Raw genomic sequence first — 21958 nt, forward strand, 5'->3', positions numbered from 1 at the left:
ATTCCCCGGAAGTTCAGGCAGGATTCACCCAGCCTAACAGAAGGGTATTTGTGAGGTCAAGCACTGCAAGCCTGGCTCGCAATGTCTGTTCTACCTCATCCCAAAGGTATTTGATGATGTAGAGGCTCCTGTTCTCTGCAAGCCAGTGAAGTTATTCCATGCATGTCTTTATAGATCTTGCTTTGTGCATTTTTCACAGCCATGCTTTTGAAGAGATAATGGCACAATGGTTGTTTTTCAGGGGTTTGGCTTGGATCAGTGAAGGGAAGTCTAAATGCTTCAGTATACCGAGACATTTTAGACAATTATACACTTCCAACGTTTTGGAAACAGTTTGAGGAAGCCCTATTCGGCTCCAGAATAATTCCATCCTAGTGCACAAAAAAATCCACATTAATACCTATGGATTTAGATTGGCATGTCATTGAAGTCATGTGCAGTAATGGCAGTCATCCTAATGCATTTGTCTATAATGAAGCAATAAGCCTCGAGGGGTCATACTGTAGGTTACACTGATTGTACAACAGCTAAGGGGTGTTGTTACTGTAGCTGTTCAGCTTTTCTAAAACAGTGACTACTGTACATATATCTGGCAAGAAGTCACAATCAAGGACCAGAACAATCCATTTTAGAAGATGTAGTATAGTTTATACACATAGACTGGTCTGAAATGTATTGCATTGCCAGGCAAAGTTTCGTTTAACATTTATTGAATGTGTGGTGCACCAGTGGGTGAAAATAAAGTGTGTGTGTGTGTGTGTGTGTGTGAAGCCAGATGAAATTAGGTTTAGAGCGCCATGTCCCTCTCAGCGATGTGGAGGATGCTCCCTGGCACAGACATGGCCACGGGCCTGGAGCTGGCGCTAGCTGCAGCGGGGAAAAGGTTACGCACCTCAGGAGCACACGAGCTGCAAATTGAGCTTAATGGCGGCGCAGGGAAAAGGTCAGTGCAGACAACTTGGACCCTCCGTAATAAGAAACAGTCCTGTCTAAGGACCAATTACCTGCTAACGTCTGGAGATGGACAGCCTCGTCAGAAGGACATACTCAACTGGCCCTGACGCGCTCAGAGGGAGCGGACGCGGGAGCAAGCACGTTCGTGGCAAGGCGCACGTTCGCGGCGTGGCGAGGCGCACGTGTGCAGCGTCCGTGGGGATCTGTGTGCGTCTCAGCGTTGTTTACTATCTGTCTCTCTCCCCGAGCAAGTATGCCTACGGTGCAGTTGAGTTCAAACATGTCTGTTTGTTTTGTGTCGGAGATGGGATAAGGGTGGGGGGTGTGTGTGTGTGGGGGGGGGGGCAGTGAATGGCCAGATTCCCCTGACAGCCCTCTTGCCGTAAATTGCATAAAGCCTTGTTCATTTCCGCAGGGATGGCCGTTATTGAAAGAGAGCACAACCGTTATGAATATTGACTGCCTGCCCCTTTCCTTCTCTCCTACCTGCTCCCCCCCCCCCCCACCCCACCACCCCACAGCTGCCAGCTCCTGTGCTCGGTTCAGACGAGGTGTCAGGAAACTGGCTGCTTTATTGTCTCGGCCGTCTGGCCGGAGCCGCCATGGCCGCCCTGGAGCGGGGCAGACGTGAGCCGCCCGTTGCGTGAGCCGGAGAGGGCACGGGTCACCTGAGCACAGCTCGTTAGACGGCCGCGCTACTGTCAGCGGGAACCTTGGCCAAACAGCCGCTAATTGCATTTAAATGACAGGCCCCTGAAATGAAAAAAGAGGCCTTGCCGTTAATCTATGAGAGTTTGTTGACTTTGTAAACACACTTGGGCGTGAAGGGCACCAAAGGCATATGTCCCTGCAGTGTGCACCACCGTGACATTTTCATGTCAATTTGCAAGTGAATGCACACATGCCTGACTAAGAGCGAACTAGTAAGCTGCCGCGCATGTGGATGCACTTTGCATATAGAGTGAATTGCTGACATTAGTCTTTGCAGGCATGATATGGTGTTGTTTTATACAAATTTTTGAGGAATTATATACAGATGAGTTATGTTTTGATGATGATAAGTGATATGCGAGATAAAGAAGAGTGTGTGTGTGTTTTGTTTGTTTGTATGTGTTGCTTGTGGCCCATGTACAGTACAGTAGGCAGAAGCCATCAGCGCTGTGCAGCTGTGCATGTGCGTGACTCCCATCAGAGTCCTATTGATTAGTGTCGCCTGCAGATCCCAAGCCTTGAGCTGCGGACCAGGCCAGCCTAATGCGGAGTCTGTAATTGGCCCGTGGGACAGTAGCCACATCTGACAGTGTGTGTGTGTGTGTGTGTGTGTACTGTTTGTGTGTGTGTGTGTGTGTGTCAACCGTGCTGTTTCTATGGCGAGAGGGATGCTACAACGCCACCTCCCCTCCCCCGCCCTGTCTGTAACATCCTCTCAGCACCGGCCCCAGCTCCTTACCTCAGCTCACGTCTACCTGCCTCACCCCAGTGCCATAGAAAGAGAGAGTTGCGACACTCTTTGATGTTGCCGCCACGATTAAAAGTTCCAAAAAAACCTGTGCTGAATGGCTGAATCGCAGGAGGGTGGGATGTACTTCTGATGCTGGAAGGTGTAATCAATTAACTCATTGACTACTGACCAAGAGATTGGCTGTAAACAGTTCCAAAAGCCCCATAACGAGGAAATAGCCTGGAAAAAGTGCTGCCATTTTTTCCTGTGGAGGTCTATGGGAGTGTCGCCACTCTGTTTTATCTACCGCTCTGCCTCACCCCATGCAGGGAGCCCTGGGGAGACCACAGGGCCTATTTGGCTGTCTGTCACTACGTGTAGTAAGGAAGGCTCTGTGCACGTAGCACACGTCGTTTCTCAGAGCCCCGGCTCATCAACGGGGCCTTTTAATATGGAGGTGCTGGCTGAGGCCGCTCTGGGGCAGGATGATGAGAGCTGGAGGGGGAGGGCAGCAACCGTCACGAGCCGCACGTTAACCACAACTGGTCAATATGGCCCACGTAAGGCATGTGTGGTCTGAAGGGGTTTACAGGTTCACGCGTGTCACGGTTCTCAGGGGGGGTACAGTGTCACTCACGTTTGTCATGGCTCACAAATCCTCTGATCATTAGTGGTGTTGTGGAGAAGGCCGCTGGCTGCAGCTCATTAACCCTTGTATTGTGTTAGAAAGCGGTTTACACCTGTGGTGTTAGCGGGTCCATTTGGACCCATGATTTTAAAATGCTTGAAAATGCTTAAAATCATCAGTTTTCTTCAAATGTTGTTTTTCAGCTAATTGCTGGCTTAGTATGTATTCATATAAATGGAATGAATTGTGAATTATTTTTAGTTGGCTCCACAGACACAGTATTTTAAAATATACAACTCGTTTTTTGATTGCAAAAACTGTTAAAATTCACTAAATATACTTATTTTTTTTATAGAATGAGTAACAATAAACTGTAAATGTGTTATAAACTAATATTAGAGTACACCTACCAAAACAATTTTATTTATTTATTTTTATTATTTAAAATTATTAACAATAGTGACATCTTTGGTGTTTCGGGTCAAAACGGACCCGCATAGATAAATGGTAGGATAAAGACAACAAGTAATTTTTTTTTCCATAAAACCAACTTTTATTTAACCATACCAATTAACCAAACAATTTAACCATAAGCTGAACATTGAAAACTAGATGTACCGCAAAGCGGTACACAATATGACCGCCGCTCAGTCCTGCACATTCTCTCCGCAAATATCAATCACGCTTTTGTTTCCATCGACTACTCCATCCCTTACAGCAACTTTTATGTATGTAAATGAGTGTGTGCATGTGTGCGCTTGCTTTTGTGTATGAGTGCTTCTCTGTCTATGAGTGTGTGTGTGTGTTTGTCTGCTTGTGTGTGTGTTTTATGTCTCTCTATGTGTACATGTTCACTGTGTTCTCTGCCGTCACTGTCACTCCAATATCAGATCACACACACACACACACACACACACACACACACACAGACACACACACACACACACACACACGCAGGCACACACTCTCACACACACACACATACACACATGCGCACGCGTGCACACACACACACACACACACACACACACAGGCACACACACAGATACACACACAGATACACCCACAGAGAGAGAGAGCAAGAGAGAACACACACAGAACACACACAGATAACACAGAACACACAGACACAGAGAGAGAGAGAGAGAGAGAGAGAAAGAAAACACACACAGAATACACACAGAACATGCACATACACACATATACACACATGCAAACACACACATAGGCACACAGAAACGCCCCCCCCCCCCCCCCTCCACACACACACACACACACACACACACACACACACACACACACACACACACACACACACACACACACGCACACACACACAGGCTATAGTACATCACACACACACACTCACTTCTCAGCTCCGGTGGTCTCGCACAGTGCTGCATCTCAGAAAACGTACTCAAAGATGTGTGTGTGTGTGTGTGTGTGTGCACTGTGCATCTCTGTGTGTGTGTGTGTGTGTGTGTGTGTGTGAGGTGTGTGTGTGTGTGCACTGTGCATCTGTGCGTGTGTGTGTGTGTGTGTGAGGTGTGTGTAGGTGTGTGTGTTTGTGTGTGTGTGTACTGTGCATCTGTGTGTGTGTGTGTGTGTGTGTACTGTGCATCTGTGTGTGTGTGTGTGTGTGTGTGTGTGTGTAAGGGTGTATGTGTGCATGCGTGTGGGCGTGTTTGTGCATGTGTTTGTGTATTTTTTTATGTACATGCTGTGCTGTGTGTATGTGCTGGTGCATGTGTGTGTAGGTATGTGTCTGTGTGTGTGTGCGCGCGCGTGCGCGCGCGAGTGTGTGTGTGTGTGTCTGTGTGTCTGTGTGTGTGTGTGTTGGTGATGTGGGCCATAACTGTGCACACTGGGCCATAAATGATCCTTAGAGCAACCCATAGCCTTTAAGTGATGCATACAACAGCCAGTATTCTCTGCCGGGTCATTTTGGACCCGTGACACCACAGATGCAACTTTTTTTTTTTGAGACCTTTAGAATTTACCAAAATTGTGAAAATTGATTTTGCTGCATTTAAATAGGTGTGTCTGAGGATTAGATGAAGCCTCATTCCAGGACAAAAAAAGAAAGTGTGCTTTTTACACAGTTAAACTTGAAAACGGGTCAATTTTGACCCTAACACAATAGAAGGGTTAAGGACCAAGCTAACGAGATCTTGCGGTAGACAAATACGGTAATTATCTACATAAGGAGTCAATCAGGGCCACACACTCGGTCTGCAACGTGTTTTTAAGGCACAGTGGGTGAAATCGCCCTCATATGGAGTGTCTTTGCTGGGTGTGTAACTTGAAAAATAAAATAGTGCACTTATAAATACACTATCTAGCAGTAATGTGATGTACTGCTACTAAACTAGCTTAGCACAGTCCCATCTTCCTCAAACTCATTCAACACTTTTCAATTGACGCGTTCCACGACCAGTCAGACCAATGCCAGAGGCATTCATAGAGAGCCCTAATTTGAATGGTGGGCAAGGAGCAAAGTCTCAAGGCACTCCCTGGTCATAGAGAATTTTTTTCTTTTTTCTTACCCAAACTATTTACCTTGGACCAAAGAGCACCCAGCAACAATCAACACATCTACTGAGGAACAAAGAGGACTGAGCACGCCACTGACCCTGAATATATCTATCTGAAGCTAATTTAATAACGAGGCAAAATCAATTTGCTAATTCAACACCATGGGCAAGCTTAATGCTCTCACCTCCCACACGCTACACAACACCTACAGTATAGCACATGTACGAGATCTCTGCTTGTTGATAGACTTAGCACTTTGCCCCGCATTCAAAGGAGAACCCTGAAATGTTAAGGCTTTGGAACGTAGTCTATTTACAAGAGTGCACTTGAGTTTGTCCCGTCACGGTAACTTACTGTAGCCCAGACAAAGACCCAGCTCCAGACCAGTGAGTCACTTTAGGACCATTTTGTCATTGATTGTTGTGGCCTTTCTGGAGGTTATTGTAAGGCGATCATCAGTCGGCCCTCCGCTGGCTTCCCGTTGTATTTCTTGTCTCGGCGTTTGATGTGCTTTATTTAGGTCAGGCGCAGTTTCGTCTGACACACGGCGAAAGATTTTTCAGAACAAAAATAAAGCGCTGTTTGTTTAGAACGGGGACAATGAGAAAAGAAAACAGGGGGCCCTTGCGCCATTCAGCGGAGGGATTCGGCCAGGCTGAGCTGGGAGACGGCTCATCCGCTAGCTCGCCTCACTCCCCCGCTCTGTGCTCCGGGCCTGTGTGTGGAACCAACAGAACCGGTCAGGCTTGATAGGGGAGACCCGATAGCGCTAGGTACCGGTCAGGGTTGATAGGGAAGACTGAGAGCGGTCAGGCTTGATAGGGAAGACTGAGAGCGGTCAGGCTTGATAGGGGAGACCCGATAGCGCTAGGTACCGGTCAGGCTTGAGAGGGGAGACCCGATAGCGCTAGGTACCGGTCAGGCTTGATAGGGAAGACTGAGAGGGGTCAGGCTTGAGAGGGGAGACCCGATAGCGCTAGGTACCGGTCAGGCTTGATAGGGGAGACTGAGAGCGGTCAGGCTTGAGAGGGGAGGCCCGAGAGTAGTAGCGCATCTGTTTTGTCTGCTGCCCTTGCTGTTTTCTTGTAGAGTGACATACTGTCTATCTTAAATTAGCAGTGCATCTGCCTGCCCTGGTTTGTAAACACCTGCTGCTATTTGTTTACTCACACACCTACCGTGGAATCCAGTAATGGTCTTCGCATGCAACCTGGGGGGGCGGACTTGGCAATTACTGACCATTACTGATTTGTTTAGTGTACACACAGTAAGTTAAGCCGGTTGTGACATGGGGCGACAAATGGCACTTCTTGACTGTGGGTGTCACAACAGGAGCTTGTGTTGGATTTGAGAAAGTGCCTGTGTTTGCACATGAGGATGGAACCCAGATGAGGAATGTCTTATCTGGTTGGTCTGTGGGAGGGACTGCAAAGACTCCTCAGATTCTCAGCGGACTCTGAAGTGTTTAGTTCACGAGCATCCCGAAGAGCAGGAGCAGCACAGCGCTGCAAAGGAGAGCTGCAACTGCTGGGCATCGCAGACTGTGGGCTCCTTAAGCCACGTGACCTTGTCAGTCCACATCTATTTGCGTCTCTTTTCTTTCTCTCTCTCTCCCTCTCTCTCTCTCTCCCTCTACCTCTCCCTCTCTCTGTGTCCCTCTCTCTCTCTCTCTCTCTCTCTCCTGGGCTGTAAATCTGCGGTGGCTGTAGGGGCCGTAATGATTCATTGTGTGAGTTCTTACCTCAGCGCTCTCTTTTTTAGCCTCTTTTTGTTGTTCTTTTTCCTGCTCCTGCGCTGCTGAAACAAAGGCAGGGGGAACGCAGGGGGGCATGAGGGGGGGGGCGGGGGTGGGGGGGTTGCTGCTCAGTCACCACAGCATGTGTAACTCTTACTTAGAAAACTACTGTACACTCACTCCCTCGCTCACTCTCTCCCTCCATCTCCCTCTCTTTCTCCTCTCCATCTCTCTCTCTCTCCCCGCTCTCTGTCACTCTGGAAGGGAACACATTTGGGTGCCCTCCCCACTCCCCCCCTTGAGACACATCACTCATAGTCCCCATTAGGGCCAGCAGATCTCTAATGGGCTCTCCTGCGAAGCCACGCCATGCCAGTCTGCTGGCGCATCCGTTCGGGCTCGTGCTCTCCTCTCCTCTCCTCTCCTCTCCTCTCTCTCCCCCATCCGTTCATCCATCATGTGACTGCGAGTCACTGTCAGGCCTGCTGAGGCTGGCGCGGAGACGGAGACGGAGTTCGGCTCCTGGCTGGCTGTCAGTGACGCAGGGAGTGATGTGACGTGACGCGACGTGAGGTCTGCGGCAGTCGTGTCCCAGTTGGCTCTCTCGTCGGGCTCAGATGTGTTTAGATACCTTGCCCGCAGAGCAGAGCAGAGCAGAGCACACACCGCTGGCATCCGCTGGCATCCGACCCGCGCCACCAGAATTCAGGGCAGATGCAAAGCTCCGTCAGCGTGTAGTTCTGTTGCAGGAAATGACACTGGGAACTAGGTTAGACCATAGACTGTATATATAGCCTATGGGTTAGACTGACTGTGAGTGACGTCTCCCAGCTCTATCTAGGGAGATGAGGTTGGAAGTGATGCCTGTAAATGTCATAAATACAGTTACCATGAAACTTCGATGATGTAACGTTATTTCTCTATTGAGGGCAATCTGAAAATTCAGCAGAAGACGACCAAACGCTGATCAGTGATTCAAGATCCCGTAATGTATTCGACATGAAAAAATGTATGCAGACAGAAACACTCTCTCGCTCTGTTTATCTCTCTCTCTCTCTCTCTCTCTCTCTCTCTCTCTCTCTCTCTCTCTCTTCAGTCCTTTGTGCACACTGCACACTGAGACACTTCCTGTCACTTGATGCTATGTTTGCTTTCATGAGCCTGGTCCCACAGTGTCGGTCCAGTCGACTGTTGTTTCTAACATTAGTACCCCCAAACACACATTCCTCAGCGCTGAGCCTAATCATCCCTTACCACACGGCCAGCCCCCACACACTCGTTTATCTGTGTCTCGGAGTGCATGCCGTCTGCTGTTTCTTCTTGCTCACATCCTGATCACACACAGACATAAGACATAACACACATCAGTGAAGAGTCAGTTGTGGTCCCGAGAGATGTGCATGCACACATACGCACACACACACACACACACACACACACACACACACACACACACACACACACACACTTCTTATGAATGCAGGATGTGGCCCCCTGCTCCAGAGACGTGCATAAGCCCACATTGCACTTGTGAGATTACTGTATGTAGAGGCAAGGTGGCCCTGCAGCAGCATGTCATATGCGTGCCTGGGGTCAGAGGTCAACTCTCTCTACGGGAGAACAGGGTCAGAGCTAAAACCCCTCATCAGTGAAACAGCGGTATTCCAAGAATGCTTTGGGACATGACGATGCATGTCTGGTGAGGATAGAGAGGAGAAGTGAGGAAGAGGAACGCCGAATGCTTGCTTTTCAGGAAAACCCCTGGATTAGTTACTGTGCATGTATTATTACGTTTCACTGCAACCAAGAGACTTACTGAAATTTCCCAACTATTAGCCGAGGTTTAGACATTGATTTAGCAAACTTTCTTCAGCTATGAGGTTAATACACGGGGGCAGTTAATATAGTATTAATATGGGTTTGTGTTTTTTTTTTAACTTGCATAGAACGATGTCCTGTGGTTTGTACACAATGTGGTTAATTGATTGGTCCGCACAAGGGGTAAGCTCCAAAAATACACTTTTTATTAACTACATAAATGGCAACGTTTCGATCCTCCAGTGGGATCTTCCAATACATAGGAAATTACTGTAAATGTAAGACAGGTATTCATGTGTAATTAATGGGTTTTCCATAACCTCATTTTTTCCCGGGCCATTAGAGAAAGTTTATGGTCACATTTATGGTATTTGTAAGTGCAGTTGTAACATACTGTATGGTTGCTTGTCCTGCAGAATGAGGGACATGGGGGTCAAGTCAGGCCCTGGCTGGAAGCATATCAAGGTCATTACAATCAGACAAAGGCGCAGTGGGACCTGAGGCATTTCAGAGCGAGATCACTGAGGTCGTTGTCCTGACACAGTTTACGCTCTGAGACACACAGAAATATTCATAAGAACTGCTGTACTTTGAGGTTTAAAAAAAAACCCTCACCAGATGAAACTCTGGTGCTGGACCCGGCAGTGACCTCCCACAAGGAGTGCGGGGTCGCCCCTCTGATTCTTGTCATCTGACGGCTAATCAAAAGACCCAGATGCCGGAGGGGTCAAAGGTCAGGACCGCCCCAGGTCCCCTCCCAGTCCGGCCCCCCCGGGGGCATACCCAGGAGAGGCCTCCGCTGGCCGGCCGCCACGTTCCCAGTCGTGCTTCAGAGGGAAAACAACGGCGGAGGACAAATAACTCGGGGAGATGGGGGGTGGGGGTGGGGGGTGGGTAGCACAGGAAATAGCCACCAGGAGATAGGAGCTACAGGGTGTGTGTGGGACATTCCCTGTCCGACTGCTCCCACTTGCTCCTGCTCCCTCGCTATCTCGGTCCTGTCTCTTGGGTTTGGCCAGCGCTTGAGGTTTCAGAATGTACGAGGTGCAGCCTGTCAGCCAGACGTCACACGAAGCTCCTGCCTCCAGCCGCGGACTCGTCTCTCTCTCTCTCTCTCTCTTTCTCGTGAGCCCTCCCACCGCCTCGTCCTGAGCCTGAGCTCCAGCGACCGCCCCGTGCCTGCCTGCCTGCCTGCCTGCCTGCCTGCCGGCCTGCTTGTGTGTCCCCCTGCACATCACCTCCCTCTCCCCTGCTCTCCCCCTCCCTCCCTGAAGACACTAAACATGGGCACTGTGGAGGATACTGTGGAAGACAGTGGCCCAAACCTGCTGGAACCTTCCATCTGCTCTGCACTTAAGAATTCAGTGCAGAGTCTTAACATGAATTTGCCATCATCATACAGCTTTGTTCTTAGCCTGAGAGTCTTGAGGCTTTTTTTACATGAAACGTTTGCAGTGTTTTAAAGACAATAGGCTGTATATTTGTGTTATTTAAAAACATTGCTTCGGAAATCTGTGGAAGAACTGTAGCTATTGCCCTATGATGAAAAATCCATTTAAATATACAGCCTACTGGTTAGGGCCTCGAGCTTGTAACCGGAGGGTTGCCGGTTCGATCCCCGACCAGTCCACGACTGAAGTGCCCTTGAGCAAGGCACCTAACCCCTCACTGCTCCCCGAGCACCGCTGTTTGGGCAGGCAGCTCACTGCTCTGGGTTAGTGTGTACTTCACCTCAGTGTGTGTATTCACTGCGTGCTGCAAGGTCTTTGCCTTGGTTAGATTATTTCGATTCTTTTCATTCAATGTTTTTCCTCCTACGTAATTTTATCAAAGCTAACATAATCAGTCGTAATTATAATTGTCCTGGAGAATGCCCAAATGCAGTTTAGCTCCGCATTAGATCTCCAGATCCCCAGAATTACAGCCAAGCATTGCGAGCACAAACGCACGTTGTTTCTGTACACCAACCCGTACATCCAGCCACGACAGATACGTTCCACATCCACGTCTGCTCTAACAGTTTGTCCTTAAAAGAATGCTTTGCTGGGGGAGATAAGACACCCTGACGGCCGCCTCTATAAATAAAGAAGAGCAGCTTGAAGGCGCCTCTAACCGGAACCTTCTCTGTGCTGTTTTCTCTCGTCCCCAGAACATTGACATGACCAACTTCAGCAGCAGCTGGAGCGATGGCCTGGCCTTCTGCGCTCTTCTCCACTCCTACCTGCCGGCCCACATCCCCTACCAGGAGCTCATCAGAGAGGACAAGGTACAGTACTCTACAGCTACAGACAGAGTTGTAACAGTCCGGCTCAGGAAAGTATAAGTCCTGCCACATACTGTACTGTAGAGGTGCCTCTCATGCAGCGTTTATACGCTCCTCGGGCCTCGATCCACACTGATCTACATACAGAATGATGGGGCGGCAACAATGGGATAGTCTATCCCTTCCTCTATCTTTCTTTATGTAGATCAGTGAGGATCGAGGCCCGAGGAGCGAGGGAGGACGTATAAACGCTGCATGAGAGGCACCCTATGTGCTCCAACCATTCAAAAAATCAGCTGAATCTAGTAAGTGCAACTCCTCAGCCAGGTACAGTAGATGAGCTCATGAGTGAAATCACCTGTGATTTACACAGGTAGAGCCAATACATGGTAGGCAGGACTTTAACTTTCTGAAGCTGGACTTTTATACCTCTGTCTACAGCCCGCAGCACAGGCCCAACCAATAACACACAACACAGACTGCAAGTCTGGGCCCTGGGGCACATAAATGTGTGTGTTATGTATGTATTAGTCTATGGGCCAAGGACCCACAATATAGCATACCGGTACCATCTGGGTGGGCAAATTCTTGTTGTGATTTTTTTTTATACCTACACATCCCTAGTTTATGTACCCTCGCATTTTAGACACCTGGTGCATATCCTGGTTGAACCCATGGTTAAGACACTGGTCAGTATTGTATAATATTGAGTGTGGTATCATTTGAAAGAGTACATCCTAAACTGTCCTTCAGGCACATTGGTGAAGCCCTCTGACAAACATAGAGGTCACTGGAGCCAAAAAAACACAACATTTTAAACAATTTCCGCCTAAACGACTTTCTTTATGCCCTGTGGCATCAGAGAACATTACAGACACAAACGACAGAAACTGAAACACTCTCAGGACTCCAAGGATTCAAACAATGTACGCAAATGGCTGTAAAATGTAAAATGTATGCAAATGGATGTACCCATACTACTTCATTTAGGGATGTAAAGTTCAGGGCCAAACTAAGAGGGATGACCAAAATAAGGAGGAGGGCCTAAATTCCACACATGGAACTTCTTGTTCCCCTTCCGTTTCCTCCCCTTCACAGTCTTTTCATGGCCAGTAGAAGAGTTGTGGATCTTATACACTTGAATGTCACAATTCTTCTCTGTGACAACATACAGTGTATTTCCCCACCTGTCTGCTAGTTTTCTTTTTTCACGTTCCATCTTATTCGGGATTTAAGGCGAGACACTACAGGTGAATAGGGTAACATTTTTAAATAATAGGTATCACTTTGAAACTTCCTCAGTTGATTACTTACACAAGTATGAAAAAAAATGTATTACAAGTTTTTGAAATGTGTATGTTTAATATACTGACATTTACATATGTAAACTCGCCAGTGTAAATTGAAGATAAAAGTTAAACAGATTGTTTTTATTGATCGTACTGGCATTTTGAAAGTCGTTGGCTACCATGGCTACCAGGTCAGTCTTTTCCAGATAAAAGATTGACTGGTCGTCATTTCCCCTCGGTCCCGTCTGACACAACAGAGCAGAGGCTGTATGCATACGTGCTGATTGATGGTGGGATGGCTGGCTGAAGGTGAAGGGCTGACCTCCCCTAGGCTACTGTGTATTTACCGAGTGGCAAAAACTGTAAACAAAAGCCAGACCACACAGGCACACCAGTCCACAGAGCACCACCCATATGCCATAGATTAAGAGAGGAGTGGGGGGGGCGTGATGAGAGAGAAGCGGCCGATGGCTGCGTTTTAATTATCCCCCAAGCTGCTCTTGCTCTGAGTTGGGAGAGGTCTCCTTCCATCAGCGATCTCCTGCTCTGTCTTAGCTTACGCTGCCCAACTATTTATCACCTCTACTGAGATGTCAAATGAGTTGATGATGTATACTACAGTATGTAGTTTTTGTTATGAAATAACATTATTTATAGGTTAATTATAATGGTTTGCTCGGATAGGGAAGTGATGTAGTTTTAGTGTACTGCTTTGCATGGTGGTTTTGGATGACACTTAAATTTACATGACTCTGAAATGGAGAAAAAGAATGCACAGGGGATTTGGGAAAACTGTATTGAATCCAATCAGGTTGTTTGTTGTCTCAACGAGCAAAATCTATACATTGAACCTTTAGGTATTCAACAGGACTAACTTAGTTGTGTAGGGTCCACTCATATGGTGAGTGCTATGTACTCACTATTACTGGAGCCCTTTAGTTAACATAACAAGTCAACATTTCAACATGAGAAATTAAAGATGGTAAGTATCCTCAGTGACTGAACTGCCCTTCACACTACACTGCTACCCTGCCCCATCTGGCCCCGTTCTGCTTTCCCCATATTAGCAGCATGGAGCACAATAGCTATGTCTGATTTATATAGACTTTTTTTTTTCAATATTCATTTACTTTTTCTGTGGATGTTGTCAATATTGCCCTCCTAGTATCAGCACTACCACTGTCCAGTCTTGCCTCTGTCAATGATCATTTTCTCCCTTGTTTTTGTCATTTCTTTGAAGAGTGATCATTTATATTCCACAGTATTCATTCCATATGTATGTGGTATATACGTATGTGTTTTTCTATGGAAGGTTGTCATTTGGTCTCTCTGTTTATTTGCTACTGTGTGTGTGTAAGGCCTCCTTGTTTATTTTATTTCAAAGGTCCGGAACCTGACGTTGGCGTTCCAGGCAGCAGAGAGCATTGGCATCAAACCCTCCTTGGTGAGTTTAAACAAACACGCTCACACACACACAGACACACAGACACACACACACACACACACACACACGTACAGAGAGGGAGAGAAAGAGATCAACCACTGGTGCCCTTGGATGACAGTAGGCTACGGGACAACTGGAAGTCAGCTGTCATTAAAGAAGTGCAGCAGCTCTAGTCAGACCTCTCCTCACGACTCGGCATGATTACATGATTACATTCTGCTGAGTTGTTCTCCTTTCCTCCTGAGCATCTGCCAAAGCTATATGTGCTCCTGCCGGCCCGTCACACACTGATATGTGCAGCATATATATCATTAAATGGCCAGCGCTCTGGGATTTGGCCTCCTCTCTTAGCCACAGGCCAGGTTCATGGGAACGGACTCGGAGGCTGCAGGGATTCTATGGAGATAACGCGTTGAGACCCGCTAACCCCCCGCCATCACAGGGCACCAGGTTCGTCAGGCCCACGGCATGCGTCCACGTCCTCCCTCCCCGAGGAGGACCCTGCATGACTCCTTTGGGCTGAGCAGCTCAACAGCACGGCTGCTGAAGAGCGTCTCGTCGTCATAAAACCTCCACTGCAATGAGTAAAGCAAACACACGCTGACAGGCTGAATTTGAAATGAAAACAGACCCTCGTTTCAGTCTGCCTCCAAGGGCTGGGGAAACTAGCAGGGGGGGGGGGGCGTTTTTCTAAATAAACTGGATGATTTTTTATGATTACCAGGAAGCAATACAATAACACTGAATAATATATGAGAATGTTGATGTTATCTGCAATTTAGTCATATGGTACGGTGATTGACACATCTCTTTGCCATTATACCATATCCTAGTTATTGTTATTATTATTATTACTACTATTACTATTATCATCATTATTATTATTATAAGCTAAAGGATCAATCAAAAGAAAATAGATTAAAAACAATCTGAAACCACAGCTCTATGCAATAGTCCTGTGCTTTTTGACCAATTATTTTATTGTTGCTTTTTTTTTTTTTTTTTAAATAGACGGGCATGGCGTAATCTGACGTAACATCAAGGCAGTAGGCTATGCACATGCACAGTCACAAAGACCCTTGAGTTACAGTAATTTCGAGCTACAAAAAAATGTACCATAGTCTACTGTACGTAAGGGATAATTGTCTGCCGGTCATTATTGGAAAATAAGTCCCTTTCCCGTCAGGGTCCTGTTCTCCCTGTTGGGACTTATTTTCCGATTAATAACTGACGGACAATACATTATCCCGATTATTACAAGTCAAGTTAAGTCAAGTTAAGTTAATTTCTTCGTCTCCCCTGGGAGAAATGTGGTTTAGAGAGAGGGTACTGCTGCAGACATACAGTACTGTACATAGAACATACAGAGACAGCAATGTGTAAAGACAATATGGACAACCAAACAAAGACAAAGAGGAGGGTACATAACTGGCAACCAGATAAAGACCAAAGTGCAAGAGGAGCTGAGCTGTGCAATCTGCCCTACCTGATGCTTAAAGCTAATGCACATTTAAAGTGCAGTGCACACTAAGTGCTGGTGTGCCAGTGCACAGTAAAGTGCTAGTGCATTCCAAAGTGCAGTGCACAGTAAAGTGCTAGTGCATATCAAAGTGCAGTGCACAATAAAGTGCTAGTGCATATCAAAGTGCAGTGCACAATAAAGTGCTAGTGCATATCAAAGTGCAGTGCACAATAAAGTGCTAGTGCATTCCAAAGTGCAGTGCACAGAAAAGTGCTAGTGCATATCAAAGTGCAGTGCACAATAAAGTGCTAGTGCATATCAAAGTGCAGTGCACAATAAAGTGCTAGTGCATTTCAAAGTGCCACATTAAAGTGCTAGTGCATATCAAAGTGCAGTGCACAATAAAGTGCTAGTGCATTTCAAAGTGCAGTGCACAATACAGTATAGGTACATATTAGAACACACATTACAAATATAATACTACATATTAAAAGTGCTGGTACAGATGTAAAACAATGCTGGTACATGTTACAGTTCTAGTGTTCACAAAGAAACCTCCCTACATTTGCTCATTAATGAGCTTAACTGACACTGGGACAAAGGACTGTTTGAACCGGTTATGTTTACATAAAGAGACCCTGTATCTTCTCCCTGAGGGCATCAGGGAGTATTCATTAAACAAAACACATTACATGGCTACTTGCCAAAATGAGTCAAGAAACTTCACACAATGGGTCTTTTAAGAAACAAATAGTTTGCCCCACAAATAGAACTTCCAACTGTTTCAGGCGTCAGTCAGAGGTACGTTTCAGGTGAAGCTTGCAGGTGGGTTTTCCCGAAGCTTGGGATTGTGTAGGCTTTAACTGCTGTTAACTGGCAGTGGAGGTTAGTTAACTTGCTAACTTGTTAACATTAGATAGTCACAAAAGATTTCTGACATGTTTTGGGATTAAAATGATAGCTTTTTTAGAATATACAGTGTCTATTTCTCACTAACTTTTAAAAAATTCAAGCATAAAAAAGGCAAACAAATGACGTATTTTTTTTTAAACCATGTTGTAAGTCGCTTTGGTTAAAAAGCGTCAGCCAAATGTAATGTAATGTAGCCTACCTTGAGAGCCAACTACTGAATCAAGGCACAAAACCCCAACGATCTTGTTCTACATAGCAATGGTCTGTTATACAGAAAGATCAGACCTCCGAACATTGGGAAGACCTATTCAAGTGAATGGAGCTTTTCAACAAAAACACTTGCAATGCATATGTATGGCATTGGAATTCCACAATTTGGACTGATGATCACCATAATGAAACTGTTTCTATCTTGAGTACCCACAGGTCCTTGAAATTGTTGAAAGTTTTTGAATTTGAAAAAGGTCCTGGAAAGTTTTGAAAATAGACATAAGCGTACAAAGGTCATTGAAAATGCTTTTCTAGTTAAAATCAAAAGTTTTTCCCCTGTATAAAATCGGCAAATTAATGAAATCATATGAAAATTACCAAAACCAAATTTGTTTCTAGTAGTGTTGCATTCAGAGGAGCAAAGACATCATCTCCACTCAGCTTGATAGATTTCACTGATGCGTTGAATAGAAACAAGAATAATGGGACCAGGCAAAAATGATTAGTTCCCTGACATTTTATTCTCAATCAGTACGGCGCCAGCATGGGGCCAATGAAGTGCTGATTGGTGCTGGACTGTGTTTTCTAATATTCAGACAATATGATCATTTTCTGTCTGAAACTGCATCAAAACAGTGTTTTAGCAACTACACTTGTAAACATTTTCTCGGGGAGAAAACTCCGAACCCCCCTTGAAGCTCTTCTTTCTTGCCTCCAAACATTAAGCTGCCTAGCACCACAGAGTGCAGTAGGGGCTCCTCAAGTTTCTAAGGGCCCATCATATGGATTCCCCGTTACATGGCTTAATCCGTGTGAACCAGACAAAATTGATCATTATCAATAAAATCACACATCACCAAGATTGGCAATGTCTCCTGAATCATCTGCTTGGACATCAGCGAAAGCTACAGTAACTACTGTGCCACAAACTGAATTAGTGCCACATTGACTAAATCAACCTTGATCCACATCTTATAAGGTCATGTAAGGGTCCTTAAATTTCTGTGCCTAGAACATGGTTATTCAACTAGCGGCCCGTTTGATTTTACATGCGGCCCACCCATCCGCAAACTGCCTTCAAATCTGTCTTTCATGACTATGCTATAATCAATAAAATAAAACGACATCAGCGATTGGCTTCAAAAGTAAACAATGTTGTGCAGCTCGGGCCTGTCCCTCATGCTATGGGTGCGTTTGTAAATTCAATCTGACACTATGAAAAATAAATACAGTAGAATAGGCCTAACGCATGGGTACGAATGAGGAGCACTCATGGCAGAAACTTGCGAACGCACCCATAGCATAACCTGTACAGGAATGCTTGCGTTGGCGGCAATAATTCTAGTGTTAAAGCCTAATGTTAACCATGTCTCTGTCTCTAAAACATAAAATTGATGAGGAAAACCCGCAGTTCCAGTCGGACTGACAAGTAGCCTATTGTTTAGGCATTGCTGTCAACATCAAGTAATACATTGAAGTGTTTGAATGAATGCATTTCGACAATGAAGGAATTTACTGTCAAAGGAGAAGAGTAGCCTAGCCCTCGGTGACTATATGATAGACTATGACTAGAGAGTAGAGACTATGATAACATCCCTTCATAACCTGGACGCAAAACAATGCGTATGATAGTTATATCACCGGATTGACACATTACAATGCTGCTTATTGTCTGTCAGTACGTTTTACTGTTGTTTACAAATATGAGCAAATATGAATCCCATCACTTGATTGAGACATTAAAATGATGCTTATTTGTCAGGATACTGTTTCAACTGTCTTGTAAAAGTATGAGCTATAACAGAAGTTGGGTATGAATTTTATTCCATCTCATCACACTGTTTTACTGGAACATTTGACAGATAATCTGGTCCTGCTCTTGTATTGAGAGCCTATTGATGCATCTCAGAATAATGTCCAACACATCCAGTGTTTGTGAGTATGTAACTGACCTTACTGAATTTAACTGTAGCTGGATACTCATGAACACATGTCTCTTATAGATACGTATTTGGTAGAACGGTCAGCTTTTTGATAGAGACTACAGTGGCCTAGGCCAGTTGTTGCAATGTTAGCTCATGTGATCTTGCAAGCACTCACTGTCTTACCTGAGCATTCACATCTCTCTTTTTGCTTTTAAAAAAGCTGATTTCAAATGCATCAGACATGGCAAAACAAGCGATTTACAAAAAACTTCAATGAGAAATGAGTGACAGAACTTTAAGTATTGGACCTCTCTGGTGCACTCTGGCTTGCTCCAGCACAAATTAATCTCAGGTTGCTGACCTATGAATGAGCATGTAACCATCATTGTGCAACAAGCAATACAGGAAAGAAAAGATGAATTATCAAAAATGATAAAAAAAAAAAAAAAAATATCCACAGTTGTTCTCACAAGAACAAAGAAACAGATTAGAGAAAGCATTTTTAGTTACTTGTCCGGCATATGTAATAGCATGGTGCATACTATTGGCCTTCACCCCAGTAAGTAGATAGCCTGCTGTATGTTGTATAAACAATTCAAAATCATTAACATCATCGTCACAAAGAGAGGTTTATTTACTCAGCTGTGCAGTATCCTTCACTGACACTAAGTTTATGATGTGATGTTGACAATAGTGTGACACGTAGCCAGTTCATACAGTGGGAGGTCAGTGTCACACAACTCAATGCAAGTTCAAGTGTGGGTTCAGAGTGATAGTGCGTGTACAGCAAAAATATCCGCTACGTGTACGCTACACACACCACACTGTCCTTCTCAACTGTTCCAATAGCACTTCTACAGTACAATGCTGAATAGACGTGGGACGATATGTACTCTAGTTTCACTTAATATTGATATGCGATATGTAATAATGAGACAAAAAGAGATTGTGTGCTTTTGAGTATGCCTTGACCTTTGGTTAATTTTGCTCCCGCGGTAAAACTGCAAGGCCCCCCCCAACACCGACAATGTTGCATCTCTCGAGGGGCCTTGTAGCGAAGGGAGAGATCAGTGACCACACCCGGTCTTGAACCCGGGTCTCCAGGGCTTGACTACAACGCCAAAAAACTAGGCTCGTTGATTCAGTAGTCAGAGCACATACTCAAACTGTAGTGACGGCACTCCCACACAGGCTTCTTCAGGTGACACAAAAAAGACAATGTGAAGGAGTGCAGAGCATGTGAGTCATTTCGCCTCCATTTCTCTGAGCCCTTCAGTGCTTACAGTATACTCCAGTTCTACCTCACAAAGGTGTCAGTATATGTGTCAGTGCTGTTTGGTATTGTACCATGTAGTTTTGGGGTGCCGGGTAGAAACTCTCCCTTTTCAACGCAGTGAATAACCCTCTAGCGTCACTTTTCAAGGTGCAGGGCAGCCCGATAGACTTTCATGGAACTCAGGGATGATACTGTACTTAGAATCTGATGTTATGAATGGAATTTACTTTTTTTTTTTTAAATAATGTTGTCTGTGAAGAATAGTCAATTGATGTTGTCTACTTCAGACGTTTGGGGAGTTTCACTACAGTGTCCATCGGACTAATCAGTATGTTGAAAAGTGACAACCAATCACGGTATAATGGGGTTTTAACTAATCCTCATAATCAATGTCACAGCTCATAGCACCAGAGGTGCTTGGGACCGCCATCGCCGCTTGCGGCTATATTTTCCACTGTATTCAGACCATGTAGAATTATTTTACTCATAATTATCTTCTCCTGCTGTGCATTATCCAGAGTTGCATTATTCTACGGTGAAATAGGGAATGGCAGAGTACTTGGCGATGAGAAACAATCTGCACTGGTAGCCTACAGGAGTACCTGGATTGAGAAATGCTCCAAGTCAACCACACTTTAATTTTATGTTGGGAGTGAAGCCAATGCATCCTCCATGTGTACAGTTGTAGTACCAGATGGAACCTTTTAGGGTATGTGTTCTGTGGGCCCACCACTACTTAAATGTGTAACACTAACAAAGACCAAGAGGATCTTTTATTGCCCACTCAACTGCAAAACAAAAGGTTTTTTTCCTGTCAGGACACAGGAGCCATCTAGTTATTGCTAATGTCATCTTTTGTCATTAATTAAGCTAAACATTTATGTCTTTCTTTCTGTGTCTGCATCCAGGACATTGACGATATGATGCACACGGACAGACCAGACTGGCAGAGCGTCATGCACTACGTGTCTCAGATTTACAAGTATTTTGAGACTTGACCTTTGACCTTTGACCTGAGAAGAATCAGAAGAGACTGATGGCACAGAAGCACTTTCTGCCTGGTCCTACAAACACTGAACCTCTACACTCATGCATATACACACACACACAAACAAAACAAAAAAGCAAAATTGTTATTGCACACGTATAGTTTCTTTTTATCTCATTGTGTGTTTAATCATCAAACACAGAAGACAACAACTGTTATTCATATCGTTTTTTTTTTTTTTTCAAATGCATCTCTTTGAGCAAATCAATAACATTACATGTCATGATGCCACACTACAATTGTCTATGTGCTTGAAAGTTTTTAAGGTTTATTTATGAGAGAATTTTTTTTTTCAGTCAGCCACCTCTAAATGCCAACACTACTCACACGGTTTCAGTAATTCTTTCAGCGTCACAACAGTTGAGATATTACACAGAGCCAGAGAAGCAGAGAAAACATGTGACAAGTGACATCGCATAACATGACCAGCTTTGATTGTCTGTGGCTCACCCAGACCCAGCTAGCAGTCTCTGATGGAAGAGCAGTGGTGTTGTGGTCGAAGAGGAGATTTTGTGGTGTTGGATCTGTTTTAAATCAATAAATAAATAAATAAATAAATAAATATAAATAAGTATACAGTGAAGAACCATTCTCTGTATTATTTTAATGTTTAACTGGATGGTATCATGGAGATCTCTAATTCTTATCTTCTATGGCTGTATGTATAGGAATTGTTATTATTTATTGATGAAATATTAAACTAAAGTTTTAAGCAAAGTGTGTATATTTTCTATTTGCAAGTTTGATTTTTACTATAAATGTGAACTAGCTGAAAACGAGTATTCATAATAAAGTTTTTGTCACTCCAAAGACCTGGTGTCAACTTCCTACTTGAGTCTATAATGCAGTATGTTCATTACCCTGTTTGATTTATAATGATTTATCAGGCTAGAATGTACGAAATGTGTTGATGTCAATGAGTTCAAGACAGTCAGTTTCTCAAGTTTACAATGAAGTCATTCTACGAATATCTCACGTCAATTTTGTATACAGTTACCAGGTTACGCTGTCCAAATGG

General features: G+C 44.9%; 1 protein-coding gene across 8 annotated transcripts in view; it reads left to right on the forward strand.

Moving 5' to 3' along the window:
- The window catches only part of specc1 (sperm antigen with calponin homology and coiled-coil domains 1), a 97946-nt gene extending 76202 nt beyond the window's left edge, over positions 1-21744 (forward strand). For all 8 annotated transcript variants that reach the window (XM_062536186.1, XM_062536184.1, XM_062536185.1 and 5 more), the window contains 3 exons: positions 11261-11377; positions 14048-14107; positions 20801-21744. In XM_062536186.1, the coding sequence (XP_062392170.1) occupies positions 11261-11377; positions 14048-14107; positions 20801-20890 (267 nt within the window). In that variant the 3' untranslated portion in view covers positions 20891-21744. The remainder of the gene's footprint in view (positions 1-11260; positions 11378-14047; positions 14108-20800) is intronic.
- The last annotated feature ends 214 nt before the right edge of the window (positions 21745-21958 follow it).

This window comes from Sardina pilchardus, chromosome 5 (genome assembly GCF_963854185.1).
Source record: "Sardina pilchardus chromosome 5, fSarPil1.1, whole genome shotgun sequence".
NCBI classification, from domain to species: Eukaryota; Metazoa; Chordata; class Actinopteri; order Clupeiformes; family Clupeidae; genus Sardina; species Sardina pilchardus.